The 18,683-nt window shown below is 43.3% G+C and overlaps 1 protein-coding gene across 2 annotated transcripts in view; it reads left to right on the top strand.

Moving 5' to 3' along the window:
• Positions 1-18,683, top strand: part of ATL2 (atlastin GTPase 2) — a 50,202-nt gene that overhangs the window by 18,000 nt on the left and 13,519 nt on the right. For both annotated transcript variants that reach the window (XM_084623419.1, XM_084623418.1), the window contains 7 exons: positions 5,838-5,972; positions 7,515-7,619; positions 9,619-9,669; positions 12,830-12,886; positions 14,598-14,690; positions 14,986-15,124; positions 15,859-15,986. In XM_084623419.1, the coding sequence (XP_084479545.1) occupies positions 5,838-5,972; positions 7,515-7,619; positions 9,619-9,669; positions 12,830-12,886; positions 14,598-14,690; positions 14,986-15,124; positions 15,859-15,986 (708 nt within the window). The remainder of the gene's footprint in view (positions 1-5,837; positions 5,973-7,514; positions 7,620-9,618; positions 9,670-12,829; positions 12,887-14,597; positions 14,691-14,985; positions 15,125-15,858; positions 15,987-18,683) is intronic.

Genomic DNA, 18,683 nt, shown 5'->3' with positions numbered 1-18,683 from the left:
AAAAAACCCCAAAACCCTGCCCTTTTGACTCCAGAAATATTGACATGGTGTCAAGTTGGTGGAGCTTGTGAAGGCCTTACACTCATCATGATGCCATTTCTCTGTCTGTAATGTGATAACATTTGAATATAGCATCCATTCAATTCAAGTATTTCAGGGAATAGTCTGGGCATCAATAACCAGAGCCCTATTGATTTTGGGGGAACCTAAAGAGGAAAAATGGAGCATGACCATCAGATTAGCACATCTGCAAGCACCTCTGCAATTGTCTCAAAGAATTGGTTGATGATGCCTGTTAATTCCTTGCAACATAACAATGCCTCTATCTCATCTCTGCTCTGAACATCCTGAATCACTTATCTCCTCCCAGAAAGAGAATAATGGCAGCGGATAGCAGGGAAGGGAATTAGGGTATCCTAATATAGGGGGAGGCATGGGAAGAATAGGGGTGCACACAGACCTCTGCCATGTGAGGGAGGAAGAAGGAAAAGGGGCACATAGCATTTCAGGCCCTGAAATATGAGGGGGTGGCGGGATGGCCCACAGGGATCTTATGGGGAGGAATGGAAGAATGCATGGAGCCCCTGCTGGGTGCAGTGAGCACAGCTGACAGAAGCTATGACGTGTGATGCATTAGTAATACTGATATTCAGTTCTGAAGAATGTTCAGATATTCTTTGTAAGTATTTTTGTTTCCTACAGTGGTTAGCTTAACTTATTGTTGGTGTCACAGCAGAAATTGGCATGGAGGAAGGATTTGAGAGAGGGTAGTGGCTTCCAGATGAGATGAGGGAGAATGCTATATGTATAAGGTGCAGCATGGAAGAAGATGGATTTGTGGAGAAGGTGGACTAATTCACTATAGCAACAATATTTCAGACTTTAAAAAAGCATGATTGCATAATACTTGTAATTTTTGACTGTTTACTGTTTCAGTTTGTGGCCTTTAAAAAGAAGATAAATGGCTTCAATTCAGACATTGAATTAAGTAAGGGGAAGAGTGGCAAAGTTTTAACGGCAGTTAAGAGCAATTAAATGTGTTCTAGATTTCTCAGTTACAGAAAATAAACTTGTAATCTACATATCAGTACTTATATAAGCTAACAACAGTGCACATGTGTTCAAGTATCTTTCATCTGCTCACTGAACAGTGACCTTGAACAGCCATCTCCCATGGACAGTAGAAACAATATGTAATACAAAATTAACTGCCATGCTAGGGGGCCTCAAAGGCATTCTGGTGTGTGCTCATCAGTCCTTGACAGTGAGAACCAGGGTAAATTGTTGCCTTTTTAAAAAGTAATCTAAGGGTGAAATGCTGACCCTACGAAAGTTGATGAGGTGTTTTGACATTGACTTCAAGGGAACCAGATTTCATCCTAAATCTTGACACTCAATCCTAGACCACTTCAAATTGCTGCTGTCAAACTATTTGCTGCTTTAAAATAATGGCAGATGTGCTGATTAATGAGCATTTTGGGGAAGAGAGCAAGATATTGCCACAGTTTAAGGCCTTACTAAGAGTTAGGTGAAATAACTCTCTTGTAAATTTGGAGTGTAAGCTTTTCCATACCCATGACCTCATTATCTTGTATTCATCTGTATGGCCAATAGCGCCATGTAAGTAAAACCTGAATTTGGTTTGGGTATTTTCCTCTGTGATTAGATCTAATATGGAGGCTTTCCACCCCGCTTGTCTTGTTTTATTCTGTAGTGGTCAGACCAAAACTGTATCTGGATTTTACAAAAGAGATGGATAACTGATCCCACCTATACACCCTTGTGCAACTAGTTAAATGCACCATGGGGGTGGGAGATGGTGTTTTTTTACATTCCTCTGAAGAACGTCGATCCGATGTTCCTATGGGAAAATTGAGTTACGACATTTTGACTTAAGACGTGATTTTCAGGAACCAATTGTCACAAGTCCAAGGACTGCCTGTATCACTTCTTGGTACCAAATGAGGAACATGCAGAACATTGGAGCAAGGCAACTAATCATCTTTGCTTGATTCAAATAAGGAAACTTACTTCATTTGGAATAGCAGCCTGTGTTCCATAGGCCTTCAAGTTCTGCAGCTGTTGTTTAGTATGTTAACTGGGTTTGCCCTGAGAGAGAGCCCCGTGTTCCATTGTTTAGACAATTGCTACTTCAGAGCTAACAGAGTTGACACCACAACTTCAAAGTCCAGAATGACCTCTCCTTCACCCTCTTCAGACCAGTGCTGCAGATCTTGAACCAGAGCGATCTACCAGACAAATGTATATAGCAAAATGGAAGAGATTGACTTTAGGCAGTGTGATGGAAGAAAGTCAGAAAATAAAGCCTCATTCAAGTAATGGGTAAGAAAAGTTCCATACTCCAGATGTTAGAAGAGGTTTGGCTTTTTACCTGGATCAGACTAGGCCTTTCAGGTCTTTGTCTCAGCTGTTTGTTGCAGTTTCAGACAGAGTAAAGGGCCACCTACTATCCACCCAGAGGGATCTCTTCCTGGATTTGTGTGTGTCTCAGAGAGAGACCCCGATTTGGCTGATTCTGCACCTCCAAGTAAAATGGGTGCTCACTCAACCAGGTCTTGGGCAATTTCCATGGCCTTTTTGGCTTGTGTTCCCATACTGGACATTTGGAACGGAGAAACCTGATTGCCTGTCACATGTTTGCACATCTGTTCCACTGTAGGTGGCTCACACGATGTTTGAAGTGGAAGTGGGCTCGGAGCCTACATGAACAGGGATTGTTGGACCACCTGTCCAAATCCGGCAGAGTCTCTAGATTGATGAAAGATGGCACAGTGGGAGGCAATCACCCAAAGAAATGGTTACGTATCTTTCTATAACTCTTGTTCTTTGAGATGTGTTGCACATGACCCCTCCCTTTCTGTCCCTTCTTTATCAGTCTTTCTGGTAGGAGGTAACTGGGGGGGAGGGGCGGGCTGTGGGCAGCATGGCCCTTTGTACTGTGTTCAGTGGCATGAGGCACCAGAGGGTGCTTTCGCTCCACCAGCATTTACTGCTAAGGGAAAAATCTCCAGCAGCTATGCCTGAGGCGCACACACGCTTGCAGCAGAATGGACGTGTGCAACACACATCTCCAAGAACAACAGTTACAGAAAGATATGTAATGAGTTATGTTACCCCTGCCTACAGCATGAGGGAGTCTTGCCTTTGCTTAGCTGGGTATCAGCTCTCTAACAGCACCAGCCTGTTAGTCACTCAAGCACTCTCCTCTGGGCTATGTCAGCCCTGACTTTGCCTTGCAGTTTAATAATTGGTGCACCCCAGTCCCTTTGAAGCATTCCGTTGTGCTACCAGTTCCTGACGCTGGCTACTTACAGAATTATCAAGTCTGCTGTTCCCAAAGGAACAGTGCGCTCCTGCTTGTATGGATTCAATTTAGGATCAGCGCATTGCTTAATATCACAGCACTTAAACTTATTCTTGTTTTCACTATAAAGGTATTTATCAAACATTCCAGATTCAAGTGATAGTTAAGTTTAACCTCTAGAAAGCACGTTATGATTTGTTTTACATGTAATGGTTTGTTTCCAATATATTTACTTACTAACAGGTTAACATCCTGTCTAAAGAAGCTTCGCACACAAAGTCCATTGCAGCATTTGCAACCAGATTGGCTGAGGTCCTGTTTCCATGAATGTAAATGTGCTGTCCACTTATTTCTTAGGTGCAGGATGACAAGGTGTCATCTTTGCCTCGTGCATGTGCCCTCAAAGTACATTGTCTGTCCTCAGACAGGGCTTGTGTTTTGCTGTGTGGTGCTTCTTTGTTGACTTAACATCTCTTTGTTAAAATTTACCTTCCTCTGTAAATAGGCTTAATTTATATCCTAGGTGCCGACTCCATGGGTGCTCAGGGCTGGAGCATCCGCAGGGAAATGGTGAGTGCTAAGCACCCACTGGAAGCCCCTCCCCCAGCGGCCCTGCGATCAGCACCTCCCCTTTCCTCCCCCCCAGTGCCTCCTGCCCACTGGGATCAGCTGTTTCGTGGTGTGCAAGAGGCTGTGGGGCGGAGGAGCATGGACATGGCACACTTGGTGGAGGGGGGGCAGGAAGAGGCAGAGTGGGGATGGGGACTTGGGGAAAGGGGTGGAGTTGGGGGCAGGGCCTGGGGCAGAGCCAGGGTTCAAGCACCCCCAGCAGATTGGAAAGTCGGCACCTATAATTTACATCCCAAAAGAGAGAGACATTTCTTACCTCTTGTCTGAAGGAAAACCTGTCTTTCACCTCTGCGGGTGATGAATGCCTTGATAAAGACTTCAAAATCATATTTTTTATATACACACACACACTAATATCTGTACATACATGTCAGAATAATATTAATGACCAGTGTGACCACGGCTTTTGTTTATGACCTCACATGATGCTTTTTGGTGAACCAGGATGTACATACCAGAAGATATTCCTATAACCCCCTGGCTAGCCGCCAGTAAGGGGTTCTTGGGACACAGGCAGGGAAAATAAATTGATTCAACATCTGCATCTAGTCTTCTGCCAATGGGCCATTTCCTAACCTTTAAAATCAAGCCGTCCCTTTATTAAGATTTGACTTGACTCCTGTATATGCCTACCATCTACCTCTTTGTATGTAGACACACCACAGTGAAAAGATTCATCAATAATCTCTTCCTGCTCTTTCCCACCTCTATGTAAACAGATGCATTTGTGGATTAAATCTGGTGCTTATGAAACTGTTGGACTCTCCCCTATGAGCCACTGCTCTTTATGCTGCCAGTTTTTGAAGACTGATTTCCTCTTCTCAGGAGCATCAGCTAGAACAGTTTGAAGTATGGGCTCTGCTGGCTGATTCTTCTTTCTGCAGGGACAGAGAGGCTGTCCCCGCCTTAAATTTTTTTCTAAGGTAGCTTCTGACTTCTACCTACCACTCTCTTGACAGTTTACTTCCCTGAATCCTGACCACTACTGGGAGATGCTAGCTCATAAATTCATTATAAAGGGAGCTCTTAAGTATTACCGGGGCAGGTTGAAACCTAGACAGCAACTCCCAAACTGGTTTGTGGAGCACTTGCTGGTCACTACCATTGTTCTTTTCTTCTTGGGTGCTTCTAGTAGTCTGTCTGCCCTTTGAGGGTCTTGTATTTCCCCTCTCGCTGTGGGACCTGAGCACTTCGTGAGCTTTAGTGAGGCGTGGGTGGGGGCGAGGGGGCTAAAATCTATTTTCCTGATGAGTGGATGTAGGGACAAATGTGTTTAGGGACATGAGGCTGAAGTTCCCTTATTCAGCCCCTTCTAGAGTGAAGTAGGTGTTTTCAATACTGCAGCCGTGGATGCACTCAAAATGGTACAGGTAATGAGTCTTTCTGTAGTTCTTTTGAGGTGTTCTGTGCATATCCATATGACCCACTCTCCATCCCTACTCTGAAGTCAAAGGTATAAAGTTGAAAGTTAAAAGCAGGTTAGACAAATACCTGTCAGGGATAGTCTAGATAATATTTGTCCTGCCATGAGTGCAGGGGACTGGACTAGATGATCCCTTGAGGTCCCTTGCAGTCCTACAATTCTATCATTCTATGAAATAACTGTTGGTCGCAGCTCCTTATGGGGTGGGGGTATGTGGACAACCCTAAAGGCCAAAGTTTTCTCGAGGGAAGCAGTCAAGACACGGGAGTTGGAGCACCACAGGACCTGCAGGTAGTTATCTCAGACTCCAAGTACAGCTGAGCAACCTCTTTTTCTAATACTTTTTGTAACTTGAAAGCCTGTTCTAAGAAACCAGAGAAGTATATGGAAGTGTGCTAAAATACAATCCTACAAGTGATCCTCTTGCTGTTGAGTAAGTGTGTGTCTTTCTCTTAACAGAATTCCTCATGTTGGATAGGTGGGAACAACGAGCCATTGACTGGATTTACATGGAGAGGTGGATGTGAAAGAGAAACAACTGGCATTCAGATTTGGAGCGAAGTGTTTGTAATTGACAAGTCTGATGGGACAAAGGTAAGCATTTCTATGACTAAATGGACTCATTCTTCTTTATGACCTCTTAAGCTTTTGTTGCCTTCATGAATTTGGTTATGATTAATTTTTTTTAAGTGGTCAGATACCCCAGGTTTCTCAGTCACCCTCTTTGTATTAATCCTAATAGTTTCTAAGAATAAAATTTCAATTTATTTATGAGATGGGGTGGTGTACAGGAGGGAGGAAAGGGAGAAATTCTAGCTTTGATCCAAAGCCTTTTGCCAGAATATATATATATTTATATTTTCCACCCTGTTGCTGTTCAGATACTTTGTGGCTATTGTGGAAGGCTTTCTAGAAGTGACTGCTGTTGACCGTCGTGCATAGCCAAATGTTCTGGCAACTGGAAGTATTCTGCAGAAAAAGCTAGTGAATTCTGCAAAAGTGAGACGCAGTCGTAGCCTGCAGTTAGGCTCCAGTGGAATGTACACATGGCCACAAAATCCCTGGAGGCCAGGCTTTAAGTGTGTGTGGAAGTTGTTGATCCCTCTCTGTATGGTTCTGGATGTGTGGTTCTTGAGATTTAAGTTTTATGTATAACCTCTTCACAGTGAAGCAAAGGGTTCACGTGTTGCATTGTGTGTAGTGAAATATGCAGTGACTGCTGACAACAAGGATTAAATCTTCTTAAGCCTGTCCCCCCCCGCCTCCCAGAGCTCTTGACTGATATTTTTCATAGGCATGGCACTGCTAGAGCCCAAAGGGAGAGTTGGCAGCTTCATTGGCTGGATAATGTTACAAGTTTTAAGTAGATGGTGGCCTCAGTGAATGTTAGAAAGAACCTTGCATCCTGAGTGGTATAGAGTTGCCTCTGTAACTTCCATGATTTTTAACTCAGGGCTAGCTGACTGGTTCTGTGATTGTAGAATGGTCAAAGTGTGGGATCTTGTCTCTAGCAGCTTGTGTAATGTTACCCATTTGTTCTTTTTTTTCTGCCTTTTATAACTGAAAGAAAAGGAAATATGAATCTATTTCAAAGATCTAGGGGATCAGACAGTAGATGCATTTTGGAGTCAAGACTGCTTCACTGTTTCATCACTTAATTAATTGTCAACTTACTTAGCAGGAAACAGCTAGTTTTCCTTCAGAAAATGTTTGTTTCATATGTTCTTGAAGTAAGCTTTGTCACACATCTAGTGTTCATGAAAAATGCTGGAGTGTTAGCCCCAGAGACTGAAGTCCTCTGGTGTGTCACAGTCAACAGTAAGGGTCGGCTTTGCTACAGTGCCCTGTAAGAGTGCCTCATTGGTCAAGGTTGAGGATACTTTGGGGGGAGAGGCTAACTCTGTATCTGTGTATCCTTGGCCTCTCTGCAGAATGCCAGTAAGGGTGTCACTCTTGGGTAGTGGTTTGAGTTGTGGACACCTGTCCACTGGGAGCTGAAGTAAGACTGTCAACGCAGTTTTAATGAGTCAACAGAGGGGCAATGACTTCCACTACCTGAACTGGATCTGACCCAGCAGCCTAGAGGTGAAACCATAACATCTTGGTTAATTATTGCTGCTTTTTAAAAATCTTTAGGTGGCTGTACTACTTATGGATACCCAAGGTGCCTTCGATAGCCAATCCACTATCAAAGACTGTGCGACGGTGTTTGCTCTGAGCACCATGACGAGTTCTGTCCAGGTGAGAATAGCTGTGCTGATAAATGGCAGCTTTTAAACCTCTTCGGCTTAGAAGACATCTTAAAAATATATCTGTAGTCCTGCCTTAAAGGGATAGGCAGACCTTTTAGATTTCCATCGCTCATTTAGAGTATCGCAGATGAATCTCTCTTTGGAGCGGAGATTACCCAAACACTACCCCCATTTCAGGTCCCTAGTTCTGTTGCACTGCAGATTCTACTAGGGGAATCCCAAATTGATTTATTTATATATATATATATGTTGTATGTATGTAGTGACACCTCCACAAAGATGCATGGCAAAAATCACTGAGCAGCCCAGCTTATCCAAAGGGAGGGCTGACCCAGCACAAGAAGCTGTAAATGGACTACTGCTGCGACAGTTAAACTTCTGTCAAACTTCTTGCAGTATGTCTCTTGAATACGGTTTTGAGGCTTGTCTAAATTTTCAAAAATGACCAGGTGTTTTTAAGGAGTATTAAATTGGACACTCATTCATTTGTAACTCTTGAAAATGTAGGCCTCTGTATATATCTGTTAACAAATACCTACATATACAGAATCCCGCCTCTCAGGAGGTGACAGTACCCTTCAAAGGCATCTTCTCAATCTATCGGTATAAATTTTAAGTCATGAGGGGAAAAAACACACTATCATTTTTATTACCCACTTTTAACATTTAAGAATAAAAAATGAGTTCTTGTAGCTATGTTTACAGAGACACTGTCAACTTGAAATCTAGTCCACTTTTAAAAAACGAGATACTATATGTTTGCCCTGGAGTCCCCCGTCACCTTTTATGACTTTACAGTCTTGTCTGTTTTTAACTGGCTTTTCCCTTCATTGCTGCTGTCCAAAGACCCATACAAACAGGAATCGGTGCATTCGATACTTTGTGTATAGTCAAAAAGAAAAGGAGTACTTGTGGCACCTTAGCGACTAATCAATTTATTAGAACATAAGTTTAAATTTGTTAGTCTCTAGGGTGCCACAAGGACTCCTTTTCTTTTTGTGGATACAGACTAACGCGGCTGCTACTCTGAAATCTGTGTATAGTCAGTTTCACAAAGTAAACTTTTTTGTGGGGTGGGAATGATACTTTACTTCAACAGAAAGGGAAATCTTGCTTGTTGCAAATAACAATAGTATATCAGTCTTTCAGAAGATTGGTTTGTGGGTTTCACTTTTTTAATTAGAGGTACATTGCAGAGCATTCTAACAACCTTGAAATACTGTGCTGACCTTCCACAATATCAGGCATTTAATACATTATCTTATCCTTTTCTCCTGAACCCTTGGCTTGTATGACTCCAAATCTAGCCATAGATCACTAACTCTGCTTTGAGTTATGCCTCAACATTCAGTATTCGTACTGTCTCATCAATCCTGGGGGCTCAGGAGAGGTAATGATTTATTTGCCATGTTGGCAAAGTTCTATGTCAGCTGGGATATTTAAAAGTAAAGGAAACAGAACTTTGCAAAATCAAGCAATATATAGCAAAGAGCTATCCAGCTCTATGTGGGCCAACACCAGTGGGGTTCTGTCTGATGCAACATTACCACAGTAGCATGTGCTGAGGCATCTCCTATTCCTGCCCCAAGCAATCTGAGTTGGGGATAGAGAGGGAGGTGAGTTGAGTTTCAAGCTGCTAATGTTAAACGTGTGCCCCTCTTATTCAACGGGGGGGGGGTGTTCAGCAAATAAAATAAAAAAAAAGTTTGCAGCTCATTCACTCTTGGAAGAACTTTTACGAGCTAGGATTAGGAAACTAATCACCCTTAACAGCAGTTATGTCCAAAGTCGTTGGTATGCCCAGGTGGCGCTTTTGAAAATGCAGTACGTGATACCACTTTGACTAAAGAGTGACCGTTGGCTGTTTCGACCTCAGCAGAGGTGGTGTGAATACTCAAGTTCTCCACTATAGACTAAATCTGTGTTACGGAAAGATAAAGAATAAACCTTTCTTCTGCTAAGTCTTGGAACTGCAATATCTCTTACAGGTTTACAACTTGTCCCAGAACATTCAAGAAGACGATCTCCAACATTTGCAGGTACATATAAACTGAGTTTACTTAATATGGCTTTTATTGAAGTGCTGTCCTCATAGAATTTTTTCAGTTTCCTATTTTGCTTGATTTGGCAATCTGAAACTCTTGGAACCCTGTTTAAGGGATTGTAAACAACTTTTGGATCAGGTTAAATGTATTTTTTTTTTCAACTGGTTGTAAGCACGATCTTTTAAAAAGCAATTAAGGTATTGGTAAAGCAAAGGCAGTTAGTGTGATGGGGTGTGAAAGTCTTTTTGTCTCCCTTGGAGGGGGCTCCCTGGCTAAGAGGCACATCTACCCAGCGATGCTGCTAAGCAGAGGGTCTGCCAAATCAGACCGAGGGGACTGATGGATTTATTTTAGATGAATTCCAGCAGGAGTCACAGTTGGCTCAGGGAGGCACTGCCAGTTTGGGATACTATTAGGCACAGCTGTGTCTGATTAAGGTTCGGAACTTTCGGGTTAGCCTGCACTTGATATTTGCACCAGTGTAATTGTGTTTAGATAGTGTGATTGCTTTGTTTTACTGAAATAGTTCTATCAGTGCAAGCCCTAGTGTGGATGCATTTTCACCGATAAGTGTATTCACATTGTGGGGGCTGTATTGCTTTAACTACCCCTATCTAGTTAAAGTGGCACACCTTTTTAGTGTGGGCAAGACTGTAGACAGACAAGAAGCTGTCCAAGTGATGGAAGAATTGTCTTGTTTGTAACCTGCGTTTTCTTCTTCCTAAGTCACATGAGGAGAGAGTGGCCAGAGGTTGCTGGGTTTTGGTTTTGTGCATGGAACACGAGCCTGGTCTCTTTCAAATAAATATGAAGTCCCGAAGAGACTGGCTTTTGTGTTAGCCAAACCTCTGTCTCCCATCTCCAGCTGCTCAGACCATGGCCCCTGCCACAGCTTGAAACTGGTTAACACGTCACCTGATACCAGGCTCCCCGACACATTCAGCTTCGCAAAAGGTGACAGCTGCCAACAGTAGGAGCCAACTTATAATTAAACATTTTTGAAATGCATTTCACAACTAATACATAAGTGCTTCTTACTGTTTGACCTTTCAGAGTACAAGCTGAGCAAAAGAACTGAGCAGTTTCTTAGAGGTTAAAGGGAAACTGATTTCCCAGGTGGCTTTGGTACTTTGATTGGATCCCAGTTGTCAACCTTGAGGGTGAGATTCATGATTGGGGAGGGGAAACTGCCTGGTGGATGAAGTTGGAAAGGGGGATAGGAGACGCATGCAATCACAGGTTGGAGGAAGTAGTTTGGGGTTGATAGGATATGAGCCGTGTCAGCTCTTCTCTCCAGTGGCCTTGAGGTGGGGGCAGGAAGATACTTGTATTAGGGAAATGGAATCTGTGGCTTGTCCTTGAAGGTCCTTGTTTGCGTACTTGGCAGCATCAGCTGTGTCCCTCTAGTGTCCACTTTATGGGCCCTGTCCCCTTCCAGAGTGACATGGTGGCTGGAATAGGCCCCGGGTAAATCCATGTTTATATTAGATACTGCTAGAGTTTACAGCCAAATCAATGCCACCTTATGATCAATGGAAGTAGGCTGGGGGCCTCCCAAATGTGGTTTCATTCCTGTCTTTGAGAGGCTCCAGAGGCTAGTTTTGTATAACTGCTCTTCTCTGTCAAAGGTGCTCTTGAATTGGGTTTCACAGGGTTCCATCTCTTTTCCCTAGTCGTCCCACATGGACATGGGTCCACTAGAAGGGCTAGTAAGGAGATGTAAGGCTACTGTGTATCTTCACTATGTTGATGACATCCAGCTGTCTTACTTGCATTGAACCAACAAGCTGGCTGAAAGCTCAAGCTATACAAGATGAGTGATGTTGGTAAGATGGTGGAAGCAGCTAGAAGAGAAGATGAAATTAAGGGTGTGTGCTACTATTTGTTACTAGAGTTTGCAGTCTAATACCTTGTTGCTCCTGGTAGATCACATAGCAGCAGTGAGTAGGATGGTTCTCTTCCATCTGCACCTGGCCAAGAGACTGCAATCATTTTCTTGAATGCACACTTCGCAACCACAATCTAAGCCTTTGTAGTCTCATGTAGACTACTGCACTGCCTGGGGCTACGCCTTTAATCAGTTCTGTTACTGAAGCTTGCGCAAAAGGCAGTGGCTTGTTTGAGTTTCTTGCTGTGATATAATACGTGTTCAAGGATCAGCTTTAGTTGTCTGTATGTTGACTCTGGAGGTTGAGGTCTCTGTCATTGGAGATTTTTAAGAGCAGGTTAGACAAACACCTGTCAGGGATGGTCTAGATAATACCTAGTTCTGCCTTGAGTGCAGAGGACCGGACTAGAAGACCTCTCGAGGTCCCTTCCAGTCCTATGATTCGAAGTGACCATATCTCTGTCCAACTGTATGGTGAAGAGTGCAAACTGGATCCCCTTCTTTTCCCCTTTTCCCAAGCTAAAATAGAAATGTGCTGATCTCCAGAGCTTGCTGTGTCTGTTTCCTATGCTCTTGAAAAGGGAGGGAGGAGTTGCAGGCTGGGAAGGGTATCTGGTGGGTAGGAATCATTGGCTGGTGTGAGGGTTGGTCTGTCCTTTCTGATTTGGTGAAGCTGCTGCAATTCTAAATTGGCTTTTATTTGTAAGAGATGTCAGGCATCTAGAGCCTCTGATGAGGAATGTTTTGTAGAAACCCAAATCAACGTGCAGCACTTTGGAGGGGCACTCCTTGGGGGAGTTGGGTGCGTGCTATGTCAGATGGTGGCTGCCCAGGGAGGCCTGGATGGAGAGGTTGGGCAGGGGTACTCCTTTAGCTTAAGAAACCACAGGGTGGGAAGGTAACAGCTATGTGAGAGCAGATGATCTGGATAATGAAGCTGGAAGCCTATGCGGGGTGGGGGCTTTTCAGAGACCATTGGAAGGTGGAGGGGAGATCTTCATGAAGAGGAGTGTATTTTGCTGGAATGACATGCAGACTTCCTTGAGAGACCAGGGAAAGGATAGTCCTCCCTCAGTGCAATTTCTTGAACATTGGTATTCCCATCCTCCAGGTGCCGAGGGTTAACTTCAGGGCTATTCTTGATAATTCAATTAAAAATTGGAAGCCACTAATTTTACCATTGATAAAAAATGGTATTCTTAATGGCAACACAAATTCTTTTTGTAATCTGTATGTGGCATTATTCTTAACAGTTTCATTTAATAGTTGTTTACAGAGTATGGAAGACTTGCTATGGAAGAAATTTACCAAAAGCCATTTCAGGTAATATATACTCTAAACTCTAACCTTTTTACATAATTACCTAGTTCAGGGCTTCTCAAACTTCATTGCACTGCAACCCCCTTCTGACGACAACAAATTACTACACGACCCCAGGAGAGGAGACTGAATCCGAAGCCCGCTTGAGCCCTGCTGCCCAGGGTGTGGAGGCCAAAGTCCGAACCCCACCGTCCAAGGGCATCAGCCCCAGGCAAGGGGCCTGTAACCCGAGTCCTGTGCCCAGGGCTTCAGCCCCAGGCAGTGGAACTCAGGCTTCACTTTTGGCCCCAGGTCCCAGCAAGTCTAAGCCAGCCCTGGCGACCCCATCAGAACAGGGTTGCAACCCACTTTGGGGTCTCGACCCACAGTTTGAGAACCGCTGACCTAGTTTTTCAACACCTGTTCATAAGGGTAGGAAATCAGTTAATTTACATTATGGAGAGAAATTAGCTGGGCTGAAGCTCGTAGTCTTTTTTTATAGGTCTGGGTGAGATGTGTGTGAAAAATCAAACCATGGTAACTGCCTGATGGAATTTCATGTAGGTGAACTTAGGCTAGCATAGAATCTTTCTGAAAAGGCTGAAGGAAATCTGACAAGGAGTTAAAGATACAAAGTGTTTTTAATTTTTTTTCTGCTTTTTAGCCCTCCTAAGGTAGTGATGGGTTTTTATGTTTAACTCTATTTCCAAAACAGCTTGCACTAAATCCTTCAAATTGTCTTACTCTCCTTGGAGTTATGGCAGTATAGATCCCCACTCTTGAGGGAGTGTGCACTAGTTACCAATGTTGAAGTCCTCTGGAAAGCAGTTTAGGACTCTCACGTGTTCATGTACAGAACCAAATGTTCAATGTGGGACTACATAGGAGCTGTAGCTCAGCTTCACCCCATTCCATTTGGCTGTGGAGGTGAGAGGACTTGGAACCTCTCAAGTTCCTTCTTCTTTTGTAGGTGCCCTTACATAGTTCATGCTAGATTTTAAAAGCCTAAACAGACTGTGTTGTCAACAATATTACACTGTCTGGCAATCCTGTTTTGTGCCTTATGCTGAAGCAGTGATCTTTGAGGAGAGACAAAGCCAGGGTTTCAGCACAGTGGATCTTTTAATAGCAAATTGTAGGGTGAATGGGTGTTCTGGCTCTGGTGCTCATATCTGCTTGCTCCAGGCAGGCTTAAACCAAGGGACTGTGAACATCCTGATCTTAGGGTTCCCTTGCAGTTTCTCTCTGTTAATTTGGTGTCTCCCAAATCCTTCTTTTTGTTCCATGTGTTGTGGTTCTACTAGGTCCTAGCTTTTACTTAGGAACTAAATATGCAAAATACTGTAAGTGTACATAGCTAGTGCCATCCAGCTAGCTCCCCTCTTGGTAGGGGAGTGATGTTATAAGATCTGTTTCATGTCTCCAGTTGATGGAAGGGAGGATCACACTCCTATATCTGGGCTGGCAAGAGACAGAAAAACTAGAGTAACAGGTGAGAGTGTCCTTTTCGCTATCAAAGGTCACAAGTACATGCTAGCTTGAAGGTGCTCCTTCAGCTGTTCTTTCTCACAGCAGAGAGGAGTAACAAGCGTCTTGTATTCAGCTTAATCAGGTTTGGGGTTATAGTTTGTTGAATTACCAGCCGCAGATGTAGAATTCTTGATTCTCTGCCATTTTCTGCAGCTATAAGGAATATTAAATTAACCATTCATTATTATTGTACTCTTCTGTGTAGACACTAATGTTCTTAATCAGAGATTGGAGCTATCCTTATGAACACTCGTATGGCTTGGAAGGAGGAAAAAAATTTCTAGAAAAGCGATTGCAGGTAAGTTACAGCTTACAAAACCCACACTGGTTCCTTAGTTCAGGTGCTGTTCTGTGTTTGAGATAGCTACACACGATTGGCTAAATATTTTCTGCTTGCTATTTTCTCAATACAAATGATATTTAAATATGTGACATCAAGTGATTGCCTTTGTACGATCTAAATTTTTATAGAAGTTCAGAAAAAGGCTAGACTATGTTAAATCTATTCATAAACTTTCCGCCATTAAATTCAATTATAAATCTTGCAGTCAGCTCCACAGAGCCATTTAGAATTCTTACTTTGCTTTTTTCAGGTAAAGCAAAACCAGCACGAAGAGCTACAGAACGTAAGGAAGCATATTCGCTCATGTTTCAGCAACCTTGGCTGTTTCCTATTGCCCCACCCTGGTCTTAAAGTTGCGACTAATCCAAATTTTGATGGGAGGTTGAATGGTAGGAAGCATTCCATTGTGTTAATTTGCTTTGGATATATATCACTGGAATTGTTTTGCTGTAGCATAGAACTTGCCTTAAATCTTGCCTTAAATTTATTGAAGAGTTTGGGGTTGAAAGGTAAAACTTAGAAGTGTGCATTGGCATATTCTCTTTTTGGGTTGTTAAACATATGGAGGAATTAAGTGATTATTTTTTTCCTGGTTCTGTGTTGCTTTTTAAGTTCTCAGGTAGCTGTTGGCTGTAACCTTGCAGATTTAACACTATCCAAGATGGCCAGCTGTGGGATTATGCGGTGCCTAAAATCAGAGGATTTACAAGCAGAATCCTAGGAATTCCACTCACATTTTGGTGGGTGAGAAGTTGCTAATGTGCCAAAGGGTGGTGTAGGAGAAAAAATTCTTGCATCTTGTGGAGTTCCCACCAATTATGTGCTGGGAGCAGAGACCTGAGCGGTTATACTGTGAGCGGTCTTCAAAGAATTTATTCTAGTTACTCCAGTACTATATAGATGAAGGGAAAAAACCCTACTTTAATTTTACAATAGTTTCCAATTGTCAAAGTGTTTCTTTAAGCCCTAAAAATTTCTTCAGGATAAGCAAATTATTCTGAGTCAGGAAGCATTGTTTTTTTAAAGGGATTTGTTGTCAGTGTGTTTTTCTAGAGGAGAAACTCATTATTGCTTGAAATTGAGACGTACCACCTTTTTCTCCGGCTGATTCAATTTCCACCAGACATTGATGATGATTTCAAGAGAGAGCTGCGGAATCTGGTTCCATTACTACTTGCTCCTGAAAACTTGGTAGAGAAAGAGATCAGTGGATCCAAGGTGACTTGTAGAGATCTTGTAGAATATTTTAAGGTAGGCAAACTCTTGTACTAATTATTTTTTCACGCCTTACCAAATTTATCCTAATTTTAGAATACGTTCCCAAAGAAGAGATGATAGTATCTAGGTTGCCACTCACTGATGAGCTTTAGGTAGTTTTGACTTTAATTTCAGCACGTCTGCTGAAACTGGTATGCATGGTTTTCCACCAGTACAGCTCTAAGGGCTTGTCTCCACTTACTTGAGGGCATGCGGTGATCAATCCACTGGGGGTCGATTTAGTTAGTCTCGTGAAGACCTGCTAAATCGACCACTGATTGCTTTCTGATAGACTCCGGTATTCCACCAGAACAAGAAGCATAAGGTAAGTCAATGGGAGAGTTTCTCCTGTCGACACAGCGCGGTATAGACACCGCAAAAGTTTGACCTAAGCTACGTCGACTCCACCTACGTTATTTACGTAGCTGGAGTTGCGTAACTTAGTTCAACTGGGCCCCGTAGTATAGACCTGCCCTAAGTGAGCTGCTGTTTTGGCTGTGCCTTTAGATAGGTGTAGGACCAAAAGGCAAATCTGACATATTTTTCTTGAATAGAGATTATTACTTCGTGTCCTTAAACTGAGTTTGAGACAAATTAGAGCAAAGTGCCAATCTTGGTCCTGATATAACTTTAAATATAGGTATTGTGTGTAGTTACACTTGTAATTAAAGTTGTCTAAGCACTTCCATTTGAAGGCCTGTTTTCCAAGCTCATAACTTAATCAAATTTTTGGGCTGAAATTGTCCATGTTCTCTCTCAACCTGAGAACTCTTCTTCTTTGAAACATTAGAATAAAGATGGCATAGCTGTTTTTAATGGTATGTGTAGGGAGTACATGCTGCTGCTGTTTAACCAAAGCAAAACACTTCTGCCACCTTTGAAGGCTTGTGGTGTCTCAGGGGTTACAGCAGGAACTTGCAAGTAAGCCGTGTGTAGTTCCTAAGTTTCCAGTGTGCCTTTTGGTGGTCTGGTGAAAAATCTGTTGTGACCTGGGGAAAATTGCAAGGGTTTAAACACGTCTGTATCATGCAGGCGCACTGCTGTTGTCAGAGAAGAAAAGGGTTGTTTTTCCTAACCTCACATGTTGTGTTGGCTCCACTTGTGCATGTGTGGGTAAATTCTGAAGAACTTAATTTGTAATATGAGGGGGTGTGCGAAGTAGGATCTGTGAGGGCATGTAGGGCATGAGGCAGGGGCCCTGCAGCAACCCTTCCTTTGTGTTCTGCACACTATGCACACCCAGCAATGTTTGATTGCTACCTAGCAAATAGTTCTTCATGATCAAACTTCTCTTTAAAACAAAATCCCCTTGGAAATTCCAGATCAAAATCTACATTAAAAGAATGTGACGGTTTCAAAGTGAAGCACTTGAGTCAGGAAATACCAAAGTTAAGGCAGCACTGATAACCAAAACCCTGGCCCTGGTGAGCCAGTGTAGTAGGACAGTCTTTAATTACATGATTGCATGCAGATTTTTTTCTCCATAGGACCTCTACCGCACTTAGTTCAGGGACTGAATGTTTAGTGAATGTGGAAGAGACCACACCCTGAAAAGTGAGGATAAAATATATAAATATTTAAGAACAGCTGCCTGATTCACGTTGCACTGTCCAACCTATGCAATGAATGACATGGGGTGCTGTGAAAAGACTAATATGTGATCATGCAAATAAAGATTCCCAACATATAGGCACAAGGGAGTAGAACTAAGATTAGGAGGGCAGCCTTAAGTCAGAAAATAGTGAAGTTGAGAGCTTTACTTTGCTGTTCTTCTGATTTAGTTCATGTTGTACGTTATTCAGAAGAGTTCCGTGCAGATTGGCCACTTGTCTCATAACATAAAACTCTGGGTGCTCAGGTGCCCTGTTCTTTGACTTCCTTTCTGAAAGTGGAAGTCCCACTCCAAGCATAGAGGTCTGTACATCAGCATCAGGGACCAGGACTAATGGCAGAGGAAGGAGAAATCCCATCTTTCTCTCCCTCCCCCACTCCTAGAGATGAATAACTATGAAGGAGAAGAAGAATACAGGAGGAACAACAAAAGAGTTCAGTGTGCTAGCTAGTGCACTGGCCCAAAGCAGTGAACTCCATGTTGCTGACCAGAGTCCCAGTTTCCCATTAATCTGACCCAGAAGGCCTAAGTTCCTTCCCCAGCTCACTGCATACAGGGCGTTGCTCCTCACCAACCTCTGAGGAGTGTGCAGACTGGACACAGTGCGTTGTCCTCTTCCTTTCCTCCTAGGCACAGACAAAGGACAACTGAAGCTCTTAGGGGTGGGGAGCTGAGGTCCAGCTCAATTGTAATCAGCCCACTTAGCTTCCCTAGCACACCCTGCCACCCCAACAGTTGTCTCCCATGTCCCAAAGTTGGTAGTTTCTTCACCTTCCCCCAGATTATCCCTTATTCCTACCGGGGTGGGGACATAAGTGTTCCTCCACCCCAAACTTGTTCACCTCCTGGAGATGGGATGTAACTCTCTGCTGCTCCAGATTCTGGGGAGGGCACGGGGGGGGGAGGAGGGTTGTCTTCCCCCCCCATCTTTCAGAAGAGGGGTTCTTCCCAGCCCTCCAAAGACTCCCCCCACATACATTTGGGGGTGTGTGTATGTGGGGGGCATAAGTGCTCATTCTTCCCTGATGAGCTCCAGGCTGCCACTCCTTGAAACAGTAGTAGCCTCTTTTCTCTTCAAA

This window comes from Lepidochelys olivacea (genome assembly GCF_965140295.1).
Source record: "Lepidochelys olivacea isolate rLepOli2 genome assembly, chromosome: 3".
NCBI lineage: Eukaryota > Metazoa > Chordata > Testudines > Cheloniidae > Lepidochelys > Lepidochelys olivacea.
The sequence above is the reverse complement of the archived record's forward strand: the minus strand, read 5'-3'. Positions and strand labels throughout refer to the sequence as shown.